Source organism: Lithobates pipiens, unplaced genomic scaffold (genome assembly GCF_037356315.1).
Source record: "Lithobates pipiens isolate NorthernLeopardFrog02 unplaced genomic scaffold, aLitPip1_a1.2 Scaffold_18, whole genome shotgun sequence".
Taxonomy (NCBI): Eukaryota; Metazoa; Chordata; class Amphibia; order Anura; family Ranidae; genus Lithobates; species Lithobates pipiens.
Genome location: NW_027507758.1, coordinates 140,666,359 through 140,692,487, shown reverse-complemented (window position 1 = coordinate 140,692,487; position 26,129 = coordinate 140,666,359). Strand labels below are relative to the sequence as shown.

At 42.5% G+C, this 26,129-nt stretch overlaps 1 protein-coding gene across 1 annotated transcript in view; it reads right to left on the bottom strand.

The window, feature by feature from the left end:
• ACSS1 (acyl-CoA synthetase short chain family member 1) overlaps positions 1-26,129 on the bottom strand; it is a 200,218-nt gene that overhangs the window by 30,703 nt on the left and 143,386 nt on the right. Inside the window, exons 10-12 of the mRNA XM_077486195.1 lie at positions 21,389-21,515; positions 18,101-18,228; positions 9,123-9,186 (exon numbers count right to left, since the gene is read on the bottom strand). Of these exons, the coding sequence (XP_077342321.1) occupies positions 9,123-9,186; positions 18,101-18,228; positions 21,389-21,515 (319 nt within the window). The remainder of the gene's footprint in view (positions 1-9,122; positions 9,187-18,100; positions 18,229-21,388; positions 21,516-26,129) is intronic.

The following is a 26,129-nucleotide window of genomic DNA, read 5'->3' as shown; positions in this document are numbered from 1 at the left end:
TTACGAATGGCCATTCTCTGGATGCAGTCAATGTAAACAAGTTCTTCAAGAGTACCTGAAGTTCCTTTCCAACCCTCTGATCCCAATTTAAGAGACTGTTCATTGTCTACTTTTTTGCAAATAAAATCCATTCAAGTGGATCTGTTGTCAGTCTCTCAAGTTACTGGGCCATCTACCACGGGACACCCCTAGACGTGAAGTGAGTGGAACACAAGGTAACGGTAAGCCCAAATCTAACCAGCAGCTCCTTCGGGGGTAGCGCTACACTTATAACTAGCTAATCTCTATATGACCGGCTTGAACTATCCATTATCCATTCATTGACCTCACTCTTTATGCTACATACTCACTGGTAAACCGGCAGTCTTTTGAAACCACTATAAGCTGGCTGATCCATACTGCAATATAGGCTATGGACTCCCATTACAGCCCTATATACAATAATCGCACAAGCCCGCTACATGGACATGCGGCATGTATAGTCTGCTTAATCTGCTATTTTTGATTACACGGGATTCGGTATCTACATTGGCACTATTTATAGCAGCATCATTCTCTTCCTAGCTGGTTCATGCATGTGTGTGTATGTATGAAGCCCCGAGATTGGCACCATATTGTGACAACGTTGTCATTTTTTTCTGTATGTGTTTTTATTGCAGGGTGTACTGGGGGGATGTTTTCCACTATCATGTTGATATGACATTTTGAGTGGAGTTATTTTACACTTGTAACTTTAATAAAGCAATTTTTCAATTTGATATTCAGTGGTTGCTCCTTCCTTTTTACTCCTTTGGGCCATCCCTTAGTTCAACCACTATCAATTTTCTTACATTGATTCGTTTGAGTTTTGGAGGTATCCCGACAAATCGACGAATCAGTAATGATGAGTAACATACGCTGCCATCGGCAACCTATGGAAAGTCGATTCCATGTTTATTTTTATTTATCTAATCTATAAAAAAAATATCCCAAGCTTTGAATATCTCACAGAGCACTGTTCAAGCCATCATTTGAAAATGGAAATGTATGGCACAACTGCAAACCTACCATAACATGGCTGTCCACCTAAACTGACAGACTAGGCATGGAGAGCATTAAGCAGAGAAGCAACCAAGAGGCTCATGGTAATTTTGGAGGAGCTGCAGAGATCCACAGCTCAGATCTACAGCTCAGATGGGAGAATCTGTCCACAGGACAACTATTTATGTCCAGTACACACGATCACCCAGCAAAAGTCCAATGAGAGCTTTTGGTTGGAAAATGCGATCATGTGTATGCTGCATCGGACTTTTGCTGGCCGAATTCCTGCCAGCAAAAGATTGAGAGCATGTTCTAAATTTTTTGGTCGGAAAAAGTTCCAATCAGAAATTCCGATCGTCTGTACCAATTCCGACGTGTAAAAATTCCTAGGCATGCGGAGAAACAATTCGACGCATGCTCAGAATCATTGAACTTCATTTTCTTGGCTCATCATGGTGTTGTATGTCATCACATTCTTGACGGTCGAAAGTTCAGCGAACTTTGTGTGTATACAAGTCAAGCTTGAGCGGAATTCGTCAGAAAAACCATCCAAGATTTTTCCGATGGAAATTCCGCTCGTGTGTACGGGGCATTAGTCGTGCACTCCACAAATCTGGCCTTTATGGAAGAGTGGCAAGAAGAAAGACGTTGTTAACCATTTAAGGACCAGAAGGATTTGCCCCCTTAATGACCAGGCCATTTTTTTCTGATACGGCACTGCGTAGTGTTAACTAATCATCAATCGGTCGTGCAACGTTGTACCCAAACAAAATTTATGTCCTTTTTTCCTCACAAATAATGTATAATAGATATCCAACAAAACATAAAAAAAAAAAATTTCTTTATAAATTTAGGCCAATTTTTAATCTTCTACATATTTTTGGTAAAACAAAATCGCAATAAGCATATATTGATTGGTTTACGCAAAAGTTACTACGGGATAGATTTATGGACTTTTATTTATTTTTTTATATTTTTTACTGGAATGGCGGCAATCTGCGACCCTTTTTGGGGACCAGTGATATTACTACATTGATCAGTGCTATAAATATGCACTAATAAATGTATAAATGACACCGGCAGGAAAGGGGTTAATAGGTTAACACATGGAGCAATCAAAGGGTTAATTGGTGTGTTCTAACTGTAAGGGGGATGGGCTTACTGGGACATGACAGAGATCGCTGTTCCCAATCACTGGGAACAGAAGACATGTCCCCTGTCAGAACGGGGATCTGCCTTGTTTACATAACATATGTTTATATAACCAGCATCTCCAGCTGACGAGCAGGAAATGAAGACCAGATGAGTCACTGTGGAAGGAAGTGTCTTTGGAAATTAACCGACAGCTGAGCGCAGAGCTCTGAGAAGGAAGGGCTGAGCCAAGCCGTCACAGTACCCCCTCCTCAACGACCCCTCCCCCTCGGAGGACCACCAGGTTTGAGGGGAAACATCTATGGAAGACATGGAGGAGGAGCATGTACATCCGAGAACGAGACCGAAGAGTGTTCCTCCAGACCGTACCCCTTTCAATGAACCAGGTACTGTATGCGCCCACAGAAACTATGGGCATCAATGATAGATTGTATCTAATTGTCCTCATGCTTCTCAACCTGAACTGGTTGAGGATGTGGTACCGAAGTGGTGAAACAGTTGCATACCAAAGGTTTTAATAAGGAATATACATTTGAAATACGCATATTAGAAGGAAGGTCTAATGTGTAAGCCACTGGGTTGATCCTACAGAGAATACGGAAAGGCCCAATAAACCGTAGTGCCAGTTTTAATGAGGGAACATGGAGTTGGAGGTTGTGGGATGACAGACAGACCCTGTCCCCAACTTGGTAGGAAGGCGCAGGTAAGCGTCTGCAGTCAGAATGGAGTCTGTACCTATCATTGGCACATTGCAAGGACTCTTGGACTTGTACCCAAGTGGAACGAAGACCACGGATATGTTCCTCCAATGCAGGAATGCTCTGTGGAATAAATGAGTCAGGCAACAAGGATTGTTGGAAAACATAATTCGCCATGAATGGAAACAATTGGGAAGCGGTATTGATGGCACTATTGTGAGCAAACTCCACCCAGGGTAAGAGGTCTGACCAGCTGTTTTGTAGGCCATAAATGTAGGAACGTAAAAACTGTTCCAAGGACTGGTTGGCTCGTTCTGCGACCCCATTGGACTGCGAGTGATACGCAGAGGAGAAATTCAGAAAGCTGAATTCCCAACTGTGCACAAAAGACTCACCAGAACCTGCACACAAACTAGCTACCCCTGTCCGAGACAATCACCTTGGGTAGCCCATGTAAGCGAAAGATCTCCCAAGCAAAAATTTAAGCTAGTTCTTTAGCTGCGGGGAACTTCTTAAGTGGAATACAATGAGACATTTTCGAGAAGCGATCAACCACCATAAGGATAACTGTGAATTAGGTAACTCAACATTGAAATCCATTGACAGGTGGGCCCAAGGCCTCTCTCCATTGGGTATGGGTTGTAGGAGGCCCACTGGAAAGTCTCATGGTGTCTTACTCTTAGCACACACAGAACAAGCAGCTACAAATGCGGCTACATCAGGACGTAGACTAGGCCACCAGAATTGTTGTAAAATGATCCAAAAGAGTTGATTCTTCCCTGGGTGGCCAGCAGCCTTGGGAGAATGGTATGTCTGGAGCACGGCAGTGCAGAGACTCTCAGGGACAAAGCAGTGGTTTCTCAGGAGGAGAATGGCACCCTGAATGAAAAACCCTGCACTAGACACACATCTGTTGTCATTTATCACCATAACTATACTTTATTAGCTCCAGACAATGCAGACATTCATTGTTCACAATTGTAATGAGGTTTGTATTGTATATCTACCTTTGCAATTGAATGCTGTAGCTTTTTTGTTTTGTAAATTATTGATGATATTGGCATTTCTATTGAAGAATAAGAATTTTTTGTATGTTATTTGTATAACTGGTTTTTGTATTATGTACCATGGACATAACTGAGACGGCTACTGTACAGACGTACCACCAGAGAAATAACAGCCAAATGGACAATTATAGATTGAAAGTTTAACACTGTAAACATTAACGGTTGATATTCTATCTATTTTATGTCCGCATACATCAACAGGAACAAATACACTAATCAGAAATGGAAAGAAGGGAAAAATACTGCGCTAACCTAACAGAAAAACACAAAGTTAATCTAAATACCCAGAAGCAGTGATTATTCTAATCAGAAAGTATGGTGGCAATAGGTAGAATATAGCCATGCAGCATTATGTGAGGATCAGTGGACATCCTTTATTGCAGTCCCTAGTGTTTTATTATCTATTAAGAATCAGAATGCTTGACAAAACTTAAGTGCTTGAAAGCCATCTCTCTCATCAACCACTTGTGGATTGTTTACAAATCAATTAGAGGGCCCAATTTACAACCATTAGAAACAGTAATGGCAAGTGGCATCAACTAGGAAATATTTACTGAAGAAAGTCATAAAATATGAACAATAATGTGCAGTCAAGTTTATGATAAACTTTTTCTTTGCATGAGGACCTGACTATACAGTACCTTGGCTTAAAGAGTATCTATCTGGTTTTGGACAGAGTGGGGTAAGGTGGACCATCTGTTGGATGTTGTTTACTGCTGCCCATATCTTTATTGGAGAGACTTTCCCTCACCAGGAGATAAATAATGGAAAATGTTAATTTAAAAAAATGCTTTTCATGAGGCCTCATCCTTTCAGCCAAGTATCAAAGAGTTCAAGTAACAGGGATTCATGCATTTTAATAAAGGGGATTTTAATTTTTAACATGTAATTGGAAAAAACCAAAACAGTTGCCAGTGCTGATCATTAGGAGTCTTATAATGGCCATACATGCATTGGTTTGCATCAATCCATAGAAATGATTGTTTCAGTTGATCTGAGGGCAGCAATTATTCTTCAATTACTCCACACACCACTGCTTTAACCACTTCCAGCCCAATCACATCATTGACTTTGAGTGGGGATATCTGAATGATGCCTGCAGCTACAGGCATCATTCAGATATCATCTTTTTTCAGCTGGCGATTCTGTGCACTGTAAGAACAATCATAGCAGCAGTTCAGCAGCTTGATCATTCTTACAGGCAGCGGGAGAGGACACCCCCCCTCCTCCTGCTGCCCTCTGGTGCTTCTCTGGGCTCGCCTGTGCCATCAGCGACCCAGAGAAAGAATCCGCCACCGCCGTTTGACGATGATCATAAAGATTTCCAGTGACCAGATGGTCCCCAGTCATCTCTATTGCCGCGTACACACGAGCGGACTTTTCAACATCCAAAGTCCGACGGACTGATTCCGTCAGACTATTCGATCGTGTGTGGGCTGCAACGGACTTTTGATTCGCAAAAGTCTGACGGACTTTAGAAATGGAACATGCTTCAAATTTTTCCGACGGAACTCCGCCGGACCTGGTCCCTTCGAAAAATTCGCTCGTGTGTATGCTATTCCGACAGACTAAAACCGACGCTAGGGCAGCTATTGGCTACTGGCTATGAACTTCCTTATTCGAGTCCAGTCGTACGTCATCACGTTCGAATCCATCGGAGTTTGGTGTGATTGTGTGTGGCCAAGTCCGCTCAGTCGAAAAGTCCGTCATAACTCTGTCGGAACTCCGGCAGAACTCCGGCAGGACTCCTTCGGAAGTCTGTCGGACATAAGTCCTCTCGTGTGTACGGGACTTATGACCGTCGGAGGCCCAGGCACAACGTTATGACTTCACGGCCGAGGAAGTAAAGAAAGCCCAGATCTTGGCTGGAAAGAAAGAGATCTGTCATTTCTTTTTAAATCTCAATCTTTCCAGCCTCGAGGAGAGATGTGGAGTCTTATAGACCCCACATCTCTCCATAAAGAGGACCTGTCACACACCATTCCTATTACAATGGATGTTTACATTCTTTGTATTAGGAATAAAAGTGATCAAATTTTTTTTTTTTAAAGAGAAAGTGTCTAAATTAAAAAATTTAAGTAAAATAAACAATAAAAAAATAAAAATTTAACTCGCCCCCATCCCCGCGTGCTTGCGCACAGAAGAAAACGCACAACTAAGTTGCGTCTGTACTTAAAAATATCCATAGGCGACGCTTTCAATTTTTTTTACAGGTTAACAGTTTAGAGTTACACAGGAGGTTTAGAGCTAGAATGGATGCTCTCGCTGTAACGCACATGGCGATACCGCACATGTGTGATTTGAAAGCCTGCGAGAGCAACAATTCTAGCTCTAGACCTCCTCTGTAATTCTAAACTGGTAATCTGTAAAAAAATTTAAAGCGTCACCTATGGAGATTTTTAAGTACCAAAGTTTGGCGCCATTCCACAAGTGTGCGCAATTTTAAATGTTAGGTATCTATTTACTCAGCATAACATCATCTTTCACATTATACAAAAAAGTGGGCTAACTTTACTGTTCTGTTATTTTTTAATTCATAAATTCACGCGTTTGAAAAATTGTTGTGAAAATACCGTGTGACATAAAAAGTTGCAACGACTGCCATTTTATTCCCTAGGGTGACCGCTAAAAAAAACATATATAATGTTTGGAGGTTCTGAGAATTTCCTAGCAAAACAATTTTTACATGTAGGAGAGGAGTGCCAAAATAGGCCTGGTATGGAAGTGGTTAAAAACTTTCCAAATTATCAAACCTGATTGTGTCCATTAGGGATTTGATGTTGTCAAATTGATTAAAAGTGATCAAAGTAGTAATCGGAACCAATATTTGAATTTAACAACATTTTGAAAGAAAACAATTGGACTAATATGTGTAACAAACATACACTGAACAGAATTGAAGCGCCAAATATTCCAGCAGCCACAATGCTTTCTCTGGACTGGAAACAGCTGGTGGTGGAATTTCAGACCGGAAAGAAGCCCACTTGTCAGCACCAGCAGTCAAATCTGGAGGTGTTCCATTTTGTGGATAAAGTGGGAACCTCCTTGAGGACTTGAGTACACAGTTCTTTGTTTTTGCTTTTGATCTGCATTTTTAAAGCAATTTGGAAGGATTTAGAATGCAATGTAAATTTTGACTCGATTTTTTTATGGGACAATGTTCATTTTTGACTGTGTTTCTTTATTTGCTTGGGTAAACTCAACATGTCCATTCTGCTGCATCTGGGTTCCTTTTTCCCCCCATCCACTATTAAATGTGAATACATACAAATGCAAGTCAGAAGCAACTCAAACTGATCTCAAATGCAAGCCAATTTCCTTTTCAAAAAGTGCCTGAAAGTATGCATACTTGACCTGCTTCTTATGTCGTGTACAAACAATCGGAATTTCCGACAACAAAATCCATTGTTGGAAATTTCGATCGTGTGTAGACAATTCTGACGCACAAAATTCCACGCATGCTCAAAATCAAGCAGAAGAGCCGCACTGGCTATTGAACTTAAAGCGGAGGTCCACCCTAAAGTGGACCTTCCGCTCAATGGAATATGCACCCACTTTTGGCGTAGATTCTGCAGAAGGTACGCCCCTTTCCACAGAATCTACGCCCCTTTCCGAAAGTCCCCCGCTGCCTGCTGGGAAACACACAGATCCCAGAGACAGCGGGGACCATCCTTATTGCGCAGTGCAACTCGAGCATGCGCAGTAGGGAACCGGGAAATGAAGCCGAAAGGCTCCACTTCCTGATTCCCATACCCAAGATGGCGGCGGCAGCACCTGAGAGACGATCGAGAGATCGGCTTCGGGTGCCGACATCGCGGGCGCGCTGTGCGGGTAAGTGTCACTATTTTAAAAGTCAGCAGCTGCAGTATTTGTAGCTGCTGGCTTTTAAAAAAAAAAAACGGCGGACTCCCGCTTTAATTTTTCTTGGCTTGTTTTACGTGTTGTACGTCACCGCATTCTGGAGGTTCGGAATTTCCAACAACATTTGTGTGACCAATGTGTATGCAAGACAAGTTTGAGCCAACATCTGTTGGAAATAAATCCAGGATTTTGTTGTCGGAATGTCTGATCGTGTGTACGTGTGTATTAGTCTGACACTTATGTACACCAGCCCATAAAGTAGAACTCAAGCGCCAATGCTTTTTTGTTTTGCACAGATTGGTTTATGACCAAACTATTACAATCTGTCCCAGCATTGATCTGCTTAAACTGATACTACACTCAGGTTTAGGGAAAAAAAATAAAAACCTTCAAGTATGTATTCTTAACTCAGAAGAGTACCTTCTATTGCTCTCAGCCTCCTCCAAATCTCCACTTTTATTTTTATTTTATTTTTTTGCTGCTGTGACCTGTTAGAAGAGGGTGGCTATGTTTGTTCTCCATGATCCCACGGTATGTAGGAAAATAGCCACCCTCTTTTGCTTGCTCCCGAGATGGTCTAGAGATTATGCGATTACACCCATACATAGAGTAATGCACATGACCACAACTAACATGCACTGCAATTTCCACACAAACAGAAGAAATTTCATGAACGTGCATTACAGGACCAATAAATAGTGGATGTGTATGGATTATTTTTGGAGAGTAAGGCTATAGTTTACTGTCACTATAAATTTTATATGTATACTTCTGAATTGAAAATGTTGATTCAGCTGCATATAACATAATGTATGGGAGGTGGTTTTCTTGAGACCCACCACCCTACTCTGTTATTCCAGTTAGACATTAAAGAAACAATTGTACTATGATTACTGAGTATAGAACTCCTCAGAAGAAATAAAAAGCATTCTACTAAATTCAATTACCCAGCCAAGGAAAACAAATATATTCTAATACACTTCTACTACAGAGTTACTGATTTATTGGAACGGAATTTATTTAGTAAATGTCAGGTTATATGATGCCTTGGTTTCAGAACTGAACACACAACTAATGACACGGATGATGGTAGTGTACACTTTGTTAATAAACATAATGTAATATAAAATAATAGATCAGTAAAATCTACTCACTAGTCAAAGACTTCCATCTCCTCACCACTAATAACTTCATTGTACCATAGAAGTGAATAATGGCAATGTCTTATATATACACAAGCCAATTTAGAAAATCTGAAAGCGGCTGTCTGTGAAAGGTAAATCAATCTGATTTATTAAACCAGCGAAAGCTTAAGAAATCTTACCTTCTCCCTTGATGTCATGCGGAAAACCAATAACAGCAGTTTCTGGAACATTAGGATGCTCATCCTGAAAAGTAATTATATTAAATATTATAAATGGGATATCAAGTAATAGGCTCAATTCTCGAAGTTAACACACCCAGATAAGGCTGTTTATTTTCCAAAAATGAGTTACGAGGGTTCTTCAAAAAGTTTCTGCACTTTTTTTTAACTCTATTATACTATAAAAATGCGGAAACTTTTTTTTGTCCAATAAGATCCTTGTGTTAAAAATTTTGAATTGAGCCTAATGCATGTACCGTATATACTCGAGTATAGGCCGACCCGAATATAAGCCGAGGCCCCCAATTTACCCCCAAAAAAACTGGCAAACTTATTGACTCGTGTATAAGCCGAGGGTGAGACATGCCTGTCCATCCCTGTGTGTGTGTCCGTCCATCCCTGTGTGTCCGTCCATCCCTGTGTGTCCGTCCATCCCTGTGTGTCCGTCCATCCCTGTGTGTCCGTCCATCCATCCCTGTGTGTGTGTGTGTCCATCCATCCATCCATCCCTGTGTGTGTGTGTCTCCATCCATCCATCCATCCATCCCTGTGTGTGTGTGTCTCCATCCATCCATCCATCCATCCATCCCTGTGTGTGTGTGTCTCCATCCATCCATCCATCCATCCCTGTGTGTGTCTCCATCCATGTGTGTGTGTGTGTGTGTGTGTGTGTGTGTGTGTGTGTGTGTGTGTGTGTGTGTGTGTGTGTGTGTGTGTCCAGCCTACCTTTGTCCCGAGCCTCCGTCCCGTGCCTTGCCTCCTTGCCTCCGTCCCGTGCCGTGCCTTGCCTTGCCTCCTTGCATCCGTCCCGTGTCGTGCCTTGCCTTGCCTTGCCCCCGTCCCGTCCCGTCCCGTGCCGTCCCGTGCCCTCTTCGTCGGCGGCCATTGTAAAGTTCAAAAGCTGCGCCGCCGCCTTCGCCTGTGATAGGCGGAACACTGAATTTCCCAGCAGCCTGTGTTCCGCCTATCACAGACGTCGTATCATCCTCGTCCGTAGTACGAGGATGATACGACGTCCGTGATAGGCGGAACACAGGCTGCTGGGAAATTCAGTGTTCCGCCTATCACAGGCGAAGGCGGAGCCGGAGGCGCGGCTTTTGAATAGAATGGCCGCTGTCTGTCTGCTCGACACGCTGATCGAGCGGGCAGACAGCGATGACTCGAGTATAAGCCGAGGGGGGCACTTTCAGCCTCAAAAAAGAGGCTGAAAATCTCGGCTTATACTCGAGTATATACGGTAACATATGTAGCTAAATGTTTTATTAGCTTGCATACAGGGGCATATTGCTTAGACCTTCTGCTTCTAGTTTCTAATTCCTAGAATATTTGAATGAATATTTTACATATACCTTTAAATATTTTTTTGGTGTTGAATGAAATCTTAAACATGATACTAAGCAACTTGTAGATATGATACTACTGTTCTCACTTTACTTTTGGATCAGCCCTTTTATGATCATGCAGAACAATCTTCAGACCTAATTGGTGCCTGTTCATACTACTGTGGAACCCTTTCAAAGTGTACAGTGGAAACGCAAGTAACTAACTTAATAGACATCAGAAATAGAAATATAAGTTAGCTGCTTGCCCTTGCGCAATGGAAAACAGCTACAGTTGTGCTCAAAAGTTTGCATACCCTGGCAGAAAAAGGAGCACAATACGATGATACTTGCAAGTTGCCAGAAAGAAGCCTTTACTGTACGAGTTCCACAAAAAAGCCTGGTTGCAATATGCCTAACAACAGCTTGACATGCCTCATTGGCTTTTTTGTGGCATTGGCGCAGTAAAGGCTTCCTTCTGGCAGCTCAACCATGCAGCTCTTTTTTCTTTAAGTATTGTTGAATTGTTCTCCTTACAAACAACCATGCTGTCTTTTTGGAGAGCAGCCTTTATTTCTCCTGCGGTTACCTGTGGGTTTTTCTTTGTATCCTGAGCAATTCTTCCGCCAGTTGTGGAATATTTCTGACCCTGGCTTGGTATCAAAACAGCCCAGAATGTTCCACTGTTCCACTTTTTAATAAGTGATTGAACAGTACTGACTGGCATATTCAAGGCTTTGGATATCTTTTTATATCCTTTTCCATCTTTGTAAAGTTTCATTACCTTGTTATGCAGACCTTTTGACTGTTATTTTCTACCTCCTCATGGCTCAGTGTCTAGCCTGCTTAGTGCATCCATATGAGAGCTAACAAACTCATTGACTATTTATACACAGACACAAATGTGGGAAAATGAAACTTTAATTGCCATTTTAACCTGTGTGTGCCACCTTCTGTGCCTGTACCAAGGCCAAACATTCCAGGGTATGTAAACTTTTTATCAGGGCCATTTGGGTGATTTCTGTTATCATTATGATTTTAAGAGGATCCAAAAAACGATGTGATAATAAATGGCTTTGTGTGATTGCTATCCTTAACCAGTTGCCGACCGCCGCACGCCGATGTACGTCGGTACAATGGCACGGGCAGGCATAAGGACATACATGTACGTCCCTTGCCTCCCGCGGGTCGGGGGCCCGATCGGGCCCCCGCCCGGTGCCTGCGGCGGTCGGAATTCGTACGGGAGCGATCCCGGACGAGGGGACGGCCATTCATTCATGGCCACCCCCTCGCGATCGCTCCCGACGAATAGAAATCCCCGGTGACATCACTTCCTCTCCTGTAATGTAAACACAGGAGAGGAAGTGATGTATTCTCTCCTCCGTGTCGGTATTTTTCGTTCCGACACGGAGGAGAACGGATCAGTAAGTTGCACCAACACTCACACACACAGTAGAACATGCCAGGCACACTCACACCCCCCCTTTACCCCCCGATCACCCCCCCAATTACCCCTGCCCCCCAGTCACAGTGACACCAATGTCATTTTTTATTTTTTTTATTTTTTTTTTTGCATTGGTGTCATTTGTGACTGTAATAACTGTTAGGGCAGTTAGAGTTAGCCCCCTTTAGTTCTAATGTACCCCCCTAACCCCCCCAATAAAGGTTTAACCCCGTGATCACCCCCCGTCGCCAGTGTCACTAAGGCTGGGTTCACATTGCAGCGGTTTATGAGAACGAATGTGATTCGCACCGCACTGCAGTGCAAATCACATCCGATCTCTGTGCGATTCGAGTTCAGCCATTCGCCGCACCCGCCACACCCGCCGCACCCGCCGCAAATTCGCACGGGACCCTTTTTTTGGCCCGCAGCAGAATCGGATCGCATGGGTGTTCACACCATGCGATCCGAGTTTGCAGATCGCACTGCGATATGCGAACTGATCTGGGGGTGTCAGTAACATTTCACTGACACTCCCAGCAGTTCGCATAGGGCAGTGTGAACTGCCGCCGGGAGGCATGCGATGCGGGAACCCGCCGCGCATTCGTGGCGTTCCCGCATCGCTCCAGTGTGAACCCAGCCTAATAAGCGATCGTTTTTCTGATCGCTGTATTAGTGTCACAGGTGACGCTAGTTAGGCAGGTAGGTATTTAGGTTCGCTGCAGCTTTTTATAGCGCCAGGGACCCCCATATACTACCGCATAAAGCCCCCTGATTGCCCCCTAGTTAACCCTTTCACCAGTGATCACCATATAACTGTTACAGGTGACGCTGGTTGGTTAGTTATTTTTTTATAGTTTCAGGGCACCCGCCATTTATTACCTAGTCTCACTAGTGTACCCCTAAATTTAGGGGTGTCTACTTTCCAAAATGGGGTCATTTGGGGGGGGTTTGTGCCATCTTGGCATTTTATGGCCTTCAAAACTGTAACGCCCTTAGAAAGCCTGAAGGCGGTGCTTGGTTTTCGGGGCCCCGTACGCGGCTAGGCTCCCAAAAAGTCCCACATATGTGGTATCCCCATACTCAGGAGAAGCAGCAGAATTTATTTTGGGGTGTCATTTCACATATGCCCATGGCATGCGTGAGCAATATATCATTTAGTGACAACTTTGTGAAAAAAAAAAAAAAAAAAAAAAAGTTTGTAATTTTCCCGCAACTTGTGGCAAAATATAAAATATTCCATGGACTCAACATGCCTCTCAGCAAATAGCTTGGGGTGTCTACTTTCTAAAATGGGGTCATTTGTGGGGGTTTTGTGCCATCTTGGCATTTTATGGCCTTCAAAACTGTAATAGGTAGTGAGGAGTGAAATCAAAAAATTACGCCCTTAGAAAGCCTGAAGGCGGTGCTTGGTTTTCGGGGCCCCGTACGCGGCTAGGCTCCCAAAAAGTCCCACATATGTGGTATCCCCGTACTCAGGAGAAGCAGCAGAATTTATTTTGGGGTGTCATTTCACATATGCCCATGGCATGCATGAGCAATATATCATTTAGTGACAACTTTGTTAAAAAAAAAAAAAAAAAAAAAAAGTTTGTAATTTTCCCGCAACTTGTGGCAAAATATAAAATATTCCATGAACTCAACATGCCTCTCAGCAAATAGCTTGGGGTGTCTACTTTCTAAAATGGGGTCATTTGTGGGGGTTTTGTGCCATCTTGGCATTTTATGGCCTTCAAAACTGTAATAGGTAGTGAGAAGTGAACTCAAAAATTTACGCCCTTAGAAAGCCTGAAGGCGGTGCTTGGTTTTCGGGGCCCCGTACGCGGCTAGGCTCCCAAAAAGTCCCACATATGTGGTATCCCCATACTCAGGAGAAGCAGCAGAATTTATTTTGGGGTGTCATTTCACATACGCCCATAGCATGTGTGAGCAATATATCATTTAGTGACAACTTTGTGTAAAAAAAAAAAAAAATTTTTTTTTTTGTCATTATTCAATCGCTTGAGGCAAAAAAATAAAATATTCAATGGGCTCAACATGCCTCTTATCAATTTCCTTAGGGGGTCTACTTTCCAAAATGGGGTCATTTGGGGGGGTTTTGTACTGCCCTGCCATTTTAGCACCTCAAGAAATGAGATAGGCAGTCGTAAACTAAAAGCTGCGTAAATTCCAGAAAACGTACCTTAGTTTGTAGATGTGACAACTTTTGCGCAAACCAATAAATATACAATTATTGACTTTTTTTTTACCAAAGACATGTGGCTGAATACATTTTGGCCTAAATGTATGACTAAAATTGAGTTTATTGGATTTTTCTAATAACAAAAAGTAGAAAATATCATTTTTTTTCAAAATTTGCGGTCTTTTTACGTTTATATCGCAAAAAATAAAAATCGCAGAGGCAATCAAATACCATCAAAAGAAAGCTCTATTTGTGGGAAGAAAAGGACGCAAATTTTGTTTGGGTACAACATTGCATGACCGCGCAATTACCAGTTAAAGCAGCGCAGTGCCAAAGTGTAAAAAGACCTCTGGTCATTTACCAGCAAAATGGTCCGGTCTGAAAGTGGTTAAATAAAAGACCGTTTTTTGGCATGATCAGTCATATTTTCAATATTAATGCCAAAATTTCACAATTTCTGCAAGGGTACGCAAACTTTTGAGCACAACTGTATATTTTTGGATGTGTCACATCTATCCTGCCTTCTACATCTGAAGGGATTTATGTGCGATGGAAGCCTCAATGTCTTTTGGGAACTGTCTTTTGCTTATTTGCTCCTTATCATTTTTAGTATTGTCTTATGTTTTTTAGTATTCTGTTATGTGCGTTTAAATATCAGCAATAAAGCAGATGTTATGTTCCCAAGTATTGCTTTGGAAAACATGACTATGCTGTGGGTAGGTTCTCTGGACACAACATATATCTAAACTTTAATTATATAAGCGTCTGGTGGCCTTGGGCTTGAAAGATTAAATATGAAAGTTAATTTGTTTGAAAAACCAACATCGGAAGTATTTGTCTCCGATTACAGCTGAGGTCTCTCATAGGAAAATATAACATTGAACATATAAACAAAATAAGTTTTACATCCTAATCACCTTGCATCCATATGGGATTTGTCACATATAAGCTATTTGCACAGGGTGACCATGATTAACCACTTGCTGTCTACTAAATGCAGAAAAGCATCCTGGAAACAAGTGGTTATAAAAAGTGCATAGCTGCAGCCATTAACTTGATATCATTTTTTACAGCTGGCGATCTGCTGTTCAGTAAAATTTACGAAAACAGTTTTTTTGCACGAAATTAACATATTTAAGAAACTTTGTTAAAATTATTTATTTTCATATTTACCAGTGTGTCCTCAATTTCTGCTGTGCCCAACCGATGGCCACTGATATTTATGACATCATCCATTTCCCCTGTTATGTGATAATACCCTTCATTTGTCTTGTGGGCTCCATCCCCATTAAATACAATGCAAGTGAGCGGCAGGTGCAGGCACAATCAAATACCTGTACTTATGCTAAACCCTGCTGCCTCGTGCTGTGATTGGACACAGCAAGTGTTTGGCAGCTGATTTCAGGCAATTATTTTGGCTGAAGTCCAATCAAACACAGCGTTTTGTGTTTAGGGCTCATTCACACATAAAGTTAGGAGTGGTAAAAGAGCAGGATATAATAGAAGTATATGGATAAATGCAACAAGCCCACAGGAAAGCTTCAGGTACACTGCTCTGCACCCACGGTGTGGGTAAACCACAGCACTTCAGTGTGAACGCATCCCTAAACTAATGTGCCCAGTGTATTGCTTCACACTGACCTGAAGATCTCTTCTTTCCTGCTGCTGGTACCACTCTGCAGATGGCTAGCCAGGATAAGAGTTGGAGTGCAGTTGGTATCACTCCGCATAGGACAGGAGCCAGCACTACAGAGGAGACATTGACTTATGTGACTCTTGCTCCCTACAACACCTCTAGCTTTAAAAGTAGTTCCTCGGCATTGTACTCTGTTCGATGCTATGGAATATCAGGTCAGCAAACCCAGACCGAGATCTACCAGTCAGCTGTCCGCAATCTACTGGTAGATCACGATCTACAGGTTGCTGACCCCCGCTGTAAAGACTTGACAACATTGCCCTTCTCCTATTTGTTTTAAGATATGCACTGTATTTGGCCCCTGTATTGAATTAACTCTTTTTTTGAATATCACCCTGTAACTTGTTCTTTGCAAATAAAACTTAAAGTGTTACGAAACCCAAAACAGAAAAATCTGTTTGTATAGGCAATAAAGCATGCTTGTTATACTCACTGTGGAATATAAGGGGTTAATCCTCTGGATTGTGTAAAAAGGCTGTTTGGTCCTGTATTCTCTGTTCCTCACCTCCTTCCACAGTTCCAAATACATCTGCTGATAACACAGAGCCTTGGGGGCACTCTGCACATACTGTATTGCTAGAGAGTTTTTTTTTCTTGTGAGAGTGCATGTGATCAGCACAGGGCCAATCAGCACTGTCAAGACAGAGGGTCAGGGGTCCTGCAGCCTTACAGGACAGTCAGAGCAGAATGAAAACTCCTCCTACAAGCTTTAACCAGACACTGATATCAGTCAGAAGACTGCTATAATTGCTGATAAAAAGGGTATTTAGCAGTTTATATTTACTAAAATGTTTGCATTTTCGTGATCTGTGTATTGTGGGAGACCAGATATAGTGAATACAGGGTCCTGAGTTTAGTAACACTTTAAATCAAGTCAAAGCTGCAGGTTCACTTTAAAGGCAACCCCACCCTTTTCCCTTGCTTCCTTTTTTATGACCAGCAGTGGTGTCTTCTGTGCCCCTCCTGCTGGATTCTCCAGTAGAGATGAAGGGTTTATTGGGAGTTGGGTAACTTCATTGTTTGGTCATACACACACAGGAAGGCACACCACAATGCTTTGGGGATGAAGGAAACAGAATCCATAAGCGAATCTATCTGTATGGTTATAAAAACTTGCCAGATAACTCTACCTAGGCAAAGTCCAGTTGTTGACACACGCACCACCTTTTTAAGTGCAGTGAGATTTTGAAGCATTTTACAGCTGCGCATTATAATCATGAAGTGTGTTTTGAGAGACATTGGCAGACAAACAATTTTTTTGCACGAAATTAACATATTTAAGAAACTTTGTTAACCACTACAATACAGGGCACTTTCACCCCCTTCCTTCCCAGCCCAATTTTCAGCTTTCAGCGCTCTAGCGCTTTCAGTGACAATTGCGCGGTCATGCTACACTGCACCCAAATTAAATTGTTATCATTTTGTTCGCACAAATAGAGCTTTATTTTGGTGTTATTTATTCACGACTCCGTTTTTTTTTTTTATTTGCGATATAAGCGCAAAAATAGCGGAAATTTGGAAAAAAAACAATATTTTCTTTTTTCTATTTGAAAAGAAATCCAATAAAATCAAATTTTGTCATAAATTTAAGCCAAAATGTATTCTGCTACATGTTTTTGGTAAAAAAAATTGCGTTAAGTGTATAATAATTGGTTTGTGTGATCACGGACATATGTACGCAAATGATCATGTACATATGTGTGCAGGTGATCACGTACATATGTGTGCAGATAATCATTGGGACATGTGATTTTAGTGGGACATATGTGGGGGACATGTTTTTATTATTAGGGACATGTGTTTTTATTATTTGGGGACATGTATGTTTTGGGGACATGTGTGTTTTGGGGACATATGTGGGGACTGTGTTTGTACTGTGTGGTGTGTTGTGTGTTTACACTACACTGATGATCAGTGAGTAAAAAGCTGTAAAAAGCAGCCCATACTCACTGATCATCAGCCGGCTGCAGCGTTCTGCTCTCCTCTCCTCAGCGGTGACTTCCGTGTGAGGAGAGGAGAGCCGATTGCCTAGCAACCGGCTGTTTGTTTACATCACATGACGGCCGTGATTGGACACAGCCGTCATGTGATCAGGAGGGCCAATCACAGAGCCCTCCTGCCGATCTGAGATGTGCCGTGTCCGGGTGACACGAGCACATCGGGATCGCGCCGCTGCGCGCGATCCCGCTACTCCTGAATGACGTTCCTGAACGTCCTATCAGGAGTAGACGGCTCCCACCCGGCCGTATATATGCATTGGCCGGGTGGGAAGTGGTAAAAAAGATTTCTTTTCATATTTACCAGTGCGTCCTCAATTTCTGCTGTGCCCAACCGATGACCACTGATATTTATGACATCATCCATTCGCCCTGTTATCTGATAATACCCTTCATTTGTCCTGTGGGCTCCATCCCCAGTAAAATAGTAGCCTGGAAGAATTACACAACAATATGACACAAAAAAGTTAATCAGTTTATAATTACATTTAAAAATAATTTCTTTAAAAATGGATGGGCACTTACTATTTGCATAAACATGAAAGACAACCCCTCCACACAATTTCTTCTATTGGGTGGCTAGGTTACAATATACAGTATATACTGTATTATTTTATATTAAGCAACACTGCAGAGTAAACCTGGTATAGCTATGCACTTATCCATGGAAATATATTGTCCTGGTTATTAATTAATCTTCTGCTTGACTGCCTATTTGCATTGTCAGATGTGCACTGTTAAATAAGGCCTTTGGCAGAATATAATCCTACATTATCCTAGTAAACTTTGTTCTCAATTCAGTTATTAATGTCTATGACACGATCCCGGTTTCTGTCCATGGGGCCTGTAATTGAGTTACACTTGTGAGCAATGGGATTGGGTGGTTTTCATGTATATTTGGAAATTTAGAAGCAAAAAGGTACCTGGAAATATAGTATGGGTTGGATTTACTAAAACTGAAGCAGGCAGAATTTGGTGCATCTGAGCAGAGTAACTAATCAGCTTCTAACTTCAGTTTGTTCAATTAAGCTTTGACAATAAAACCTAGAAGTTGATTGGTTACTATGCACAGTTGCACCAGATTCTGTGTGCTCCAGTCTTAGTAAATCTCCTCTATATGTTTAAAAATTTATTTTATAGTTCTCTTTTAGTGAATGGCTGTCTGTCTCCCTTTTATCAGTGCTCTCTTTAATCAGTTTCTATTCATGGTTATCATTGCTGATTACACTAATCTCCAGAAAAGCCAGTGAAATGGAAGTTAAATACAAACTCGGTATATTGATCATTAACCAATGTGGTAAGGTGGTGTTATTACAGTATCAGACTTTCTGAATCATTCATGCTTCTGGTTACAGTAAAAAAAAATATCACACCGGTCCCGACTAAGGGTTATGTTATGAAACTGAACGTTGAGGTATAAATGAGAGCTAAATACAAGTAGTAGTTAACCTTGGAAGGAGGGGGGCCTAGTGGTGCCAAATGTCTACAAATATTTATTGGCGGGACAGTAGGTGATAGCAAATAGATATCTCAATGGTCCATGTGATGATGCTGCAGTTGCCCTTGAGGCGGCGCTCACTGGTTCATACCATTTGACCACCTCTATGATGTCAGTTTTATGTGCTTTGATGGTTGCCCATAGTGGGGAATTTGGGGGTCCCTCATGCCCCATTGTGGAGAAACCCTAATCTGCCCTAATTTTTTACATTTGAAGATCCAGTGGTCTGGGGGAAATTTGCGATTAAAAAGATTGGTGATGTCGTCACAAATCGGCAGCTGAAATCTTTTGATGAATTGAAATCTCTGCATCAGTTGGCAATTACACATTTTTTTCAATACATACAACTAAGACACGCAAACACAGTTCTCAGTGTCTGCCCTTGAATCCTTACTAAGGGAGGATGATCTTCAAAAGCCCCTATCTACTATATATAAATTCCTTTTCCATGAGACTGTTTGGCTTATGAGTGAATGTAGAGCTGTAAGGTGGGAGTCAGTGGTCCCAGATTTGGACACGGAAGATGGGGAGGACGTCTGGGTTGCACCCTTTACCAGACTAATCTTGGCCTGTGACCAACTGATCCACTACAAATTTTTGCATCGTGTTTATATGACCCTGGCGAAGATAGCTAGAATTTTTGGTTCAGTCACCTCTTCTTGCTGGTGTTTCTCTGCAGCCCCCCTGCTGACTGTATGCATATCTTCTGGGACTGTCTTGGTATACAGGAATACTGGAAGGATGTTTTGATGTGTATACAGGAGGTGACAACTATCTCCCTAAGCCTTTCTATAAGGCACTGCCTGCTCGGACTGGTGGATGATCTGGCCCCCACCACAGCAATACGGACCCTATTTACGTTATTATTTTTCCATGCAAGGAAACGCATAGTTTTGTCTTAGAAGAGTTCTACTACTCCATCGGTAGACTCCTGGAAGGCTTTAATGAATAGGGCTCTACCCTTCCACAAAACCACATATAAAGCCCTACCCTTCTATAAAGCTTCTCAAATTTGATAAGGTTTGGGGCAGTTGGATGGCCTCACCCCTCACTGTAACAGACTAGTTTTAACTTTTTATTAATGGTATCCTTTCTGGTTCATATAAGTCTCTGATGTGCACCTCACCATCTCTGACAGGATGGGTTGGGGGTCTCTCTAAATTTTTACATGGTGGGACACACAAATTGAGTGAGGTGAACGATCGGCTTTAAAGAGGACTTCACACTTAAAAATCTTAAAAATTACAACACAGTCACCTTTAGAAATGTAACAGAAATTTAGAGATATCTACAAACAGATACTTATCGATAGTTGAAAGCTTTTTCGTCTTTATATTTTTGCTAACTATGCATCTGGGAGGTGCATAGTTACATTTTGTTTAACTAATGAATGTAAAATGATTTCTTACAGCATAGTCTTACAGGTGAACAGTCGTCCCGGTTTATTTACCCTGCCCTGAGTTTAAGATCTCTGAACCCGATGTTAAAAGATTACAAAAAGAAATCTGGTAATAATATTGCATGTTGCAGACTGGGGAATCAGGCCATTTATCTTTTACTTTTATCTCTGTGGAATAACGAGTTTCTACAGCCCTCCTAACTAAATGTGCTTAGAAATCCAGTGGTAGGTAAAGAACCTTATCAAAGTGAGTTCAAGACGAAAGGTCTTTTATTTTTTATTTGCATTTGAATTTTTTTTGCATTTTCAGAGATGCTCAATGTCTAGTATATATACTACACTGATACACTCATGGGCAGACCATAATGCTGTTTTTTGGATAGAAGACAAACATCCTGGTAGAAAGTCTTTAGATTGTGGGACCAAACTGGAGGCCCCAGAGCAGATCTTTGCAGACATAGAGAGAACATATTAACTCCATGCATACAGTATCTTTTCTAGAGCTACAGGCAGATTTACGCAAGCAAATAAACCCGATACAGGCAGTGTGCTTGGTGGGATTAAAATATTAGTCCTCAGTACTGTTCTGTAACAGTGCTAACCACATATTGCACCCATTATTGTACATGTTTGTCAGTTTACCACATAGCTTTTAGATGTTTAGATCAGTTGACCAATACAGCTGACATGCGTACCTGGATATGCTTTGAAGTAAGCATCCACAAATCTCTGATGATCTCCATAGATGGTTCTTGCCATGCCGGGCCATGGTTGTGCGATACACAGAGCACCAGAAACATCACCACCTTCAATGACTTTTCCCTGGTGAATAAAAGAAAGAACAGTTTCCCTTTACTATCCTACTACTCAATCTAAATCTAATTTCCCTCATTTTGCAGTGATTGTTGGCTTACCGAAATTATCTTCCTGCCACTGATTTTAAATTTTCTTGTGGTAAAAGAATATATATATATATATATATATATATATATATATATATATATATATATATATATATATATATATATATATATATACACTATATTGTCAAAAGTAATGTAACACCACCTGGCTTTACTTGCACATGAATTTTAATGGCATCCCAGTCTTAGTCTATAGGGTTCAATATGGCCCACCCTTTGCAGCTATAACAACTTCAATTTTTCTGGGAAGACTGCCTACAAAGTTTAGGAGTGGGTCTATGGGACTGTTTGATCATTCTTCCAGAAGCGTATTTGTGAGGTCAGAGACTGATGTTGGACGAGAAGGCTTGGCTCACAGTCTATGCTCTAATTCATCCCAAAGGTGTTCTATCAGGTTGAGGTCAGGACTCTGTGCAGGCCAGTCTACTTTCTCCACCCCAAACTTGCTCATCCATGTCTTTATGAACCTTGCTTTGTGCACTGGTCCAAAATCATTTGGTGGAGGGGGGATTATGGTGTGGGGTTGTTTTTCAGGGGTTGGGCTTGAAGGAAACTCTTAATGTGTCAGCATACCAAAACATTTTGCACAATTTCATGCTTCCAACTTTGTGGGAACAGTTTGGGGGTGGCTCCTCCTGTTCTAACATGACTGTGCACCAATGTAAAAAACGACCAGCTGGAATATTGTAGCAGAGCGTTCCACAGAGAGCCAGGAAAAGTCCTGTTCGGGGTTTGTACGTCTCCCATACTCCTCTCGTACACATTCAGATATCTCTGATCCATGATCCAGTTCGGGTCTTGGTCCTCTTCCCCAGGCTAATTTAAGCTCACCTGAGCAGACAGCCTTTGCTCTCTGCCTGGGACATACAGACAAAGTTGGTCTGTGAAGAGAGAAAGGTTGGTAAATGCTGAACAACGGCAAGCTAATGCTACCGCACAGGAGCAATCGCAGAGGCTGTTTGAACAGCTAGCCACTGATGCAAAAGTGGATAGGAAAATCTTGGCTGAGGTTGTGGAGATGCTAGCACAGCGGTCACCTGCTAAAGTTGATGATGTTGGAGACAAGCCCTCAGCCATCCATGTGGGTTGCTTTCTTTCTAAGATGACTGCAGATGATGATCCAGAGGCCTTTCTGCTAACGTTTGAATGGACTGCTGAGAGGGAAGGTTGGCCTAAAACCCAGTGGGCAGGACTGGTTGCTCCCTTGCTTTGTGGAGAATCGCAGAAGGCCTACTATGATTTGGGGGGTCCACAGCTGGTTCTTTCAAGGTGAGAAGCCCCCAAGATCGCAGATGTTTGACCTAATTCACCTGGTGAGGAAATGGCTACAGCCGGAGTCCCTGTCTGGGCCACAAATAGTGGAGCGTGTGGTCATGGACCGGTTCCTGAGGTCACTACCAATTCCCCTGCAGAAGTGGGTGAGTCAAGGAGACCCCAAATCAGCAGACAACCTGGTGAAACTCGTTGAAAGGTACTTTGCTGCAGAAAACCTGGTCACCACCCCTACAACGGCACGGACTTTCCACCCAAAACCACAGTCTCCCCAGGCAACCGGTAAGACTGTTCCAGGGGAAGTGGATGGTAAATATGGCAAGGAAATAGGGGGGAGGATTGTTGGTGCCAGGACTGAAGTTTGCCGTCCCAAACAAGGGAAGCCACTGCCTGTCAGCAAACCAAACTGGGGAAACGTCAGGTGTTTTCATTGCCAAGAACATGTTGCAGCAAATTGTCCATTGACAGATGAACCAATGCAGTGTGATTTTTCTATTAGAAGGCAGTCTATGTTTGCAGCTGTTTCATGTGCTGCAGCACCAAATATACGAAAACCAATGTACCAAATGACTGTTAGTGATAAGCCTATTACAGCCTTGCTGGACTCTGGAAGTCTAGTGACTTTGGTTACAGCTGAAATGATTGAATCTGTGAATTGTCATGCTAAAAAATTGCTGTGATCTGCATACATGGGGATACCAGGGAGTATCCTATAACCACTGTTCAGTTTAAAACTGGCTTAGGTACGGTGACCCATCAGGTTGGACTTGTCCCCCACTTGGTGCACGAGGCCATCATTGGTAGAGACTTCCCTAAGTTTTGGGAACTGTGGGATCATCCCGACCCGGTCGCAGTACCTGACTTAGTGTCAGAGCTAGAACTCCTGCCCACTACTGACAATGTGGGTACAGGGGATTCCTCTCAGGGCTCCCTGGGTTTTCCTCTATTGGTTATGGCAGGAGAGCTGGAGGAGTCTGAGGAAGTCCCCACCACCAGTAGAACTGGACAGCCGTCTGTTGAATCCAAGCCTACGTTGGAGTTTGCTGACCTTAATGTGCACAAAGAAAATTTTGGTACTGAGCAGAGAAAAGACCAGACCCTTTCCAGGGCCTGGGAATAGTAATAGTAATAGTAATAATAATGTAATAGTGATTAATGAGGTACCTCTCGAACCAGGGGACAGGCCCTGTTTTCCTTATTTCAGCAGCAATGAGGATTTACTGTATCGTGTATGTAAAATGAATGATGAAGTGGTTGAACAGTTGGTGGTCCCTAAGCCATACAGACGGGTGGTGTTGGAACTTGCCCATGGGCACTTGCTAGGAGGATATTTAGGGGTTGAAAAAACGACTGTAAGGGTGTTGCGCAGGTTTTATTGGCCCGGGGTACAGAAAGATATTGAGAATTATTGTCAATCCTGTCCTGTGTGTCAGATGTCAGCCCCACTACCCCACTTCCAAAGTGTTTTAGTGCCCTTGCCTATTATTGAAGTGCCCTTTGAGAGGATTGCCATGGACCTTGTGGGTCCACTCCCCAAGTCTGCCCGGGGTCATCAGCATATCCTCGTAATCATGGTTTATGCTACCTGTTACCCTGAAGCAGTTCCCTTATGCACCGCGTCTGCTAAAAACATTGCCAAAGTGCTGTTTATGGTGTTCAGTCGGGTGGGCATCCCTAAAGAAGTTCTTACAGACCAGGTCACCCCATTTATGTCGCGAATAACTAGGGAGCTGTGCAAGTTGTTTAAGGTGACACAGTTGCGAACCTCAGTGTACCATCCTCAAACGGATGGCTTGGTGGAACGCTTCAATAAGACGTTAAAGAACATGTTAAAAAAGGTTATTGACAAGGATGTTAAAAACTGGGACTTCCTGATACCATACTTGATGTTTGCCATCAGGGAGGTTTTCCAGTCCTCTATGGGGTACTCTCCATTTGAGTCGCTTTATGGGAGACACCCTTGGGGACTTTTAGACATAGCCAAAGAAACTTGGGAGGGGGAGCAGACACCCCATAAAAGTATCATTGAGCACATCGCTCAAATGCAGGAGAGGATTGCAGCAATTATGCTGATGGTAAAAGAACACTTACTGCAGGCCCAGGCAGCCCAACAGAGAATATACAACAGGGGGGGGCAAACTCTGGGTTTTCTCACCTGGTGACAGGGTCCTGGTGTTAGTTCCTACTCTTGAGAGCAAGTTTCTGGCTAAGTGGCAGGGTCCCTTTGAAGTAATTGAAAGGGTTGGGGAAGTCAACTACAAGGTGTATCAACCAGGAAAAAGGAAGCCCAAGCAGGTTTACCATATAAACCTGTTAAAGCTTTGAAAGGATAGACTGGCGTTAACTGCGAGGTCCCTCCCGGTAATGCTTAAGGGTACGGAGTCCCCTCTTATCCCTGAGGTCACGATTCCAGACACCTTGTCATGTTCCCAAAAACAGGAAGCTAGAGAGTTCCTGATAAGGAATAGAGAGAAATTCTCAGTTACCTGGCATGACTTCAGCAGTTCAGCATGATATTGTTACTGAACCTGGGGTACGTGTCAAGCTCAAACCGTACAGAATTCCTGAAGCGAGGAGAAAAGACATCAGCAATGAAGTTAAAAGAATGTTGGAGCTAGATGTTATTGAGGAATCCAATAGTGACTGGTCTAGCCCCATCGTGTTAGTCCCAAAACCGGATGGCACTTGGAGGTTCTGTAACGACTTCAGGAAGCTTAATGCAGTGACAAAGTTTGACACATACCCAATGCCCAGAGTAGACAAACTTATAGACCGACATGGGAAAGCTCGCTATATTAACCCTTTGTACTTGACAAAAGGGTTTTGGCAAATACCCCTGACTGGTAGCGCCAAAGAGAAGACTGCATTTGTGACCCCGGAGGGTTAATTTCAATATTAAAAAAATGCCTTTTGGGTTGCAAAATGCCCCCGCGACATTTCAGAGGGCCATGGACAGGACCCTAAAACCCCACCGACGATATGCATCAGCCTATTTAGATGACAAAGTGGTATATAGCACTGACTGGGAGTCTCACTTGCCTCGTGTCCAGGCTGTCCTTGATTCCCTCTTCAAAGAAGGTTTTACGTCAAATCCAAAAAAATGTGCCATTGGTCTAGAGGAAGCCAAGTATTTGGGCTACACTATTGGCCGTAGTCATAAAACCTAAAGTGAATAAAATAGAAGCCATCCAGGAGTGGCCATGTCCTGCCAACAAGAAGCAGGTCAGGGCCTTTCTTGGCA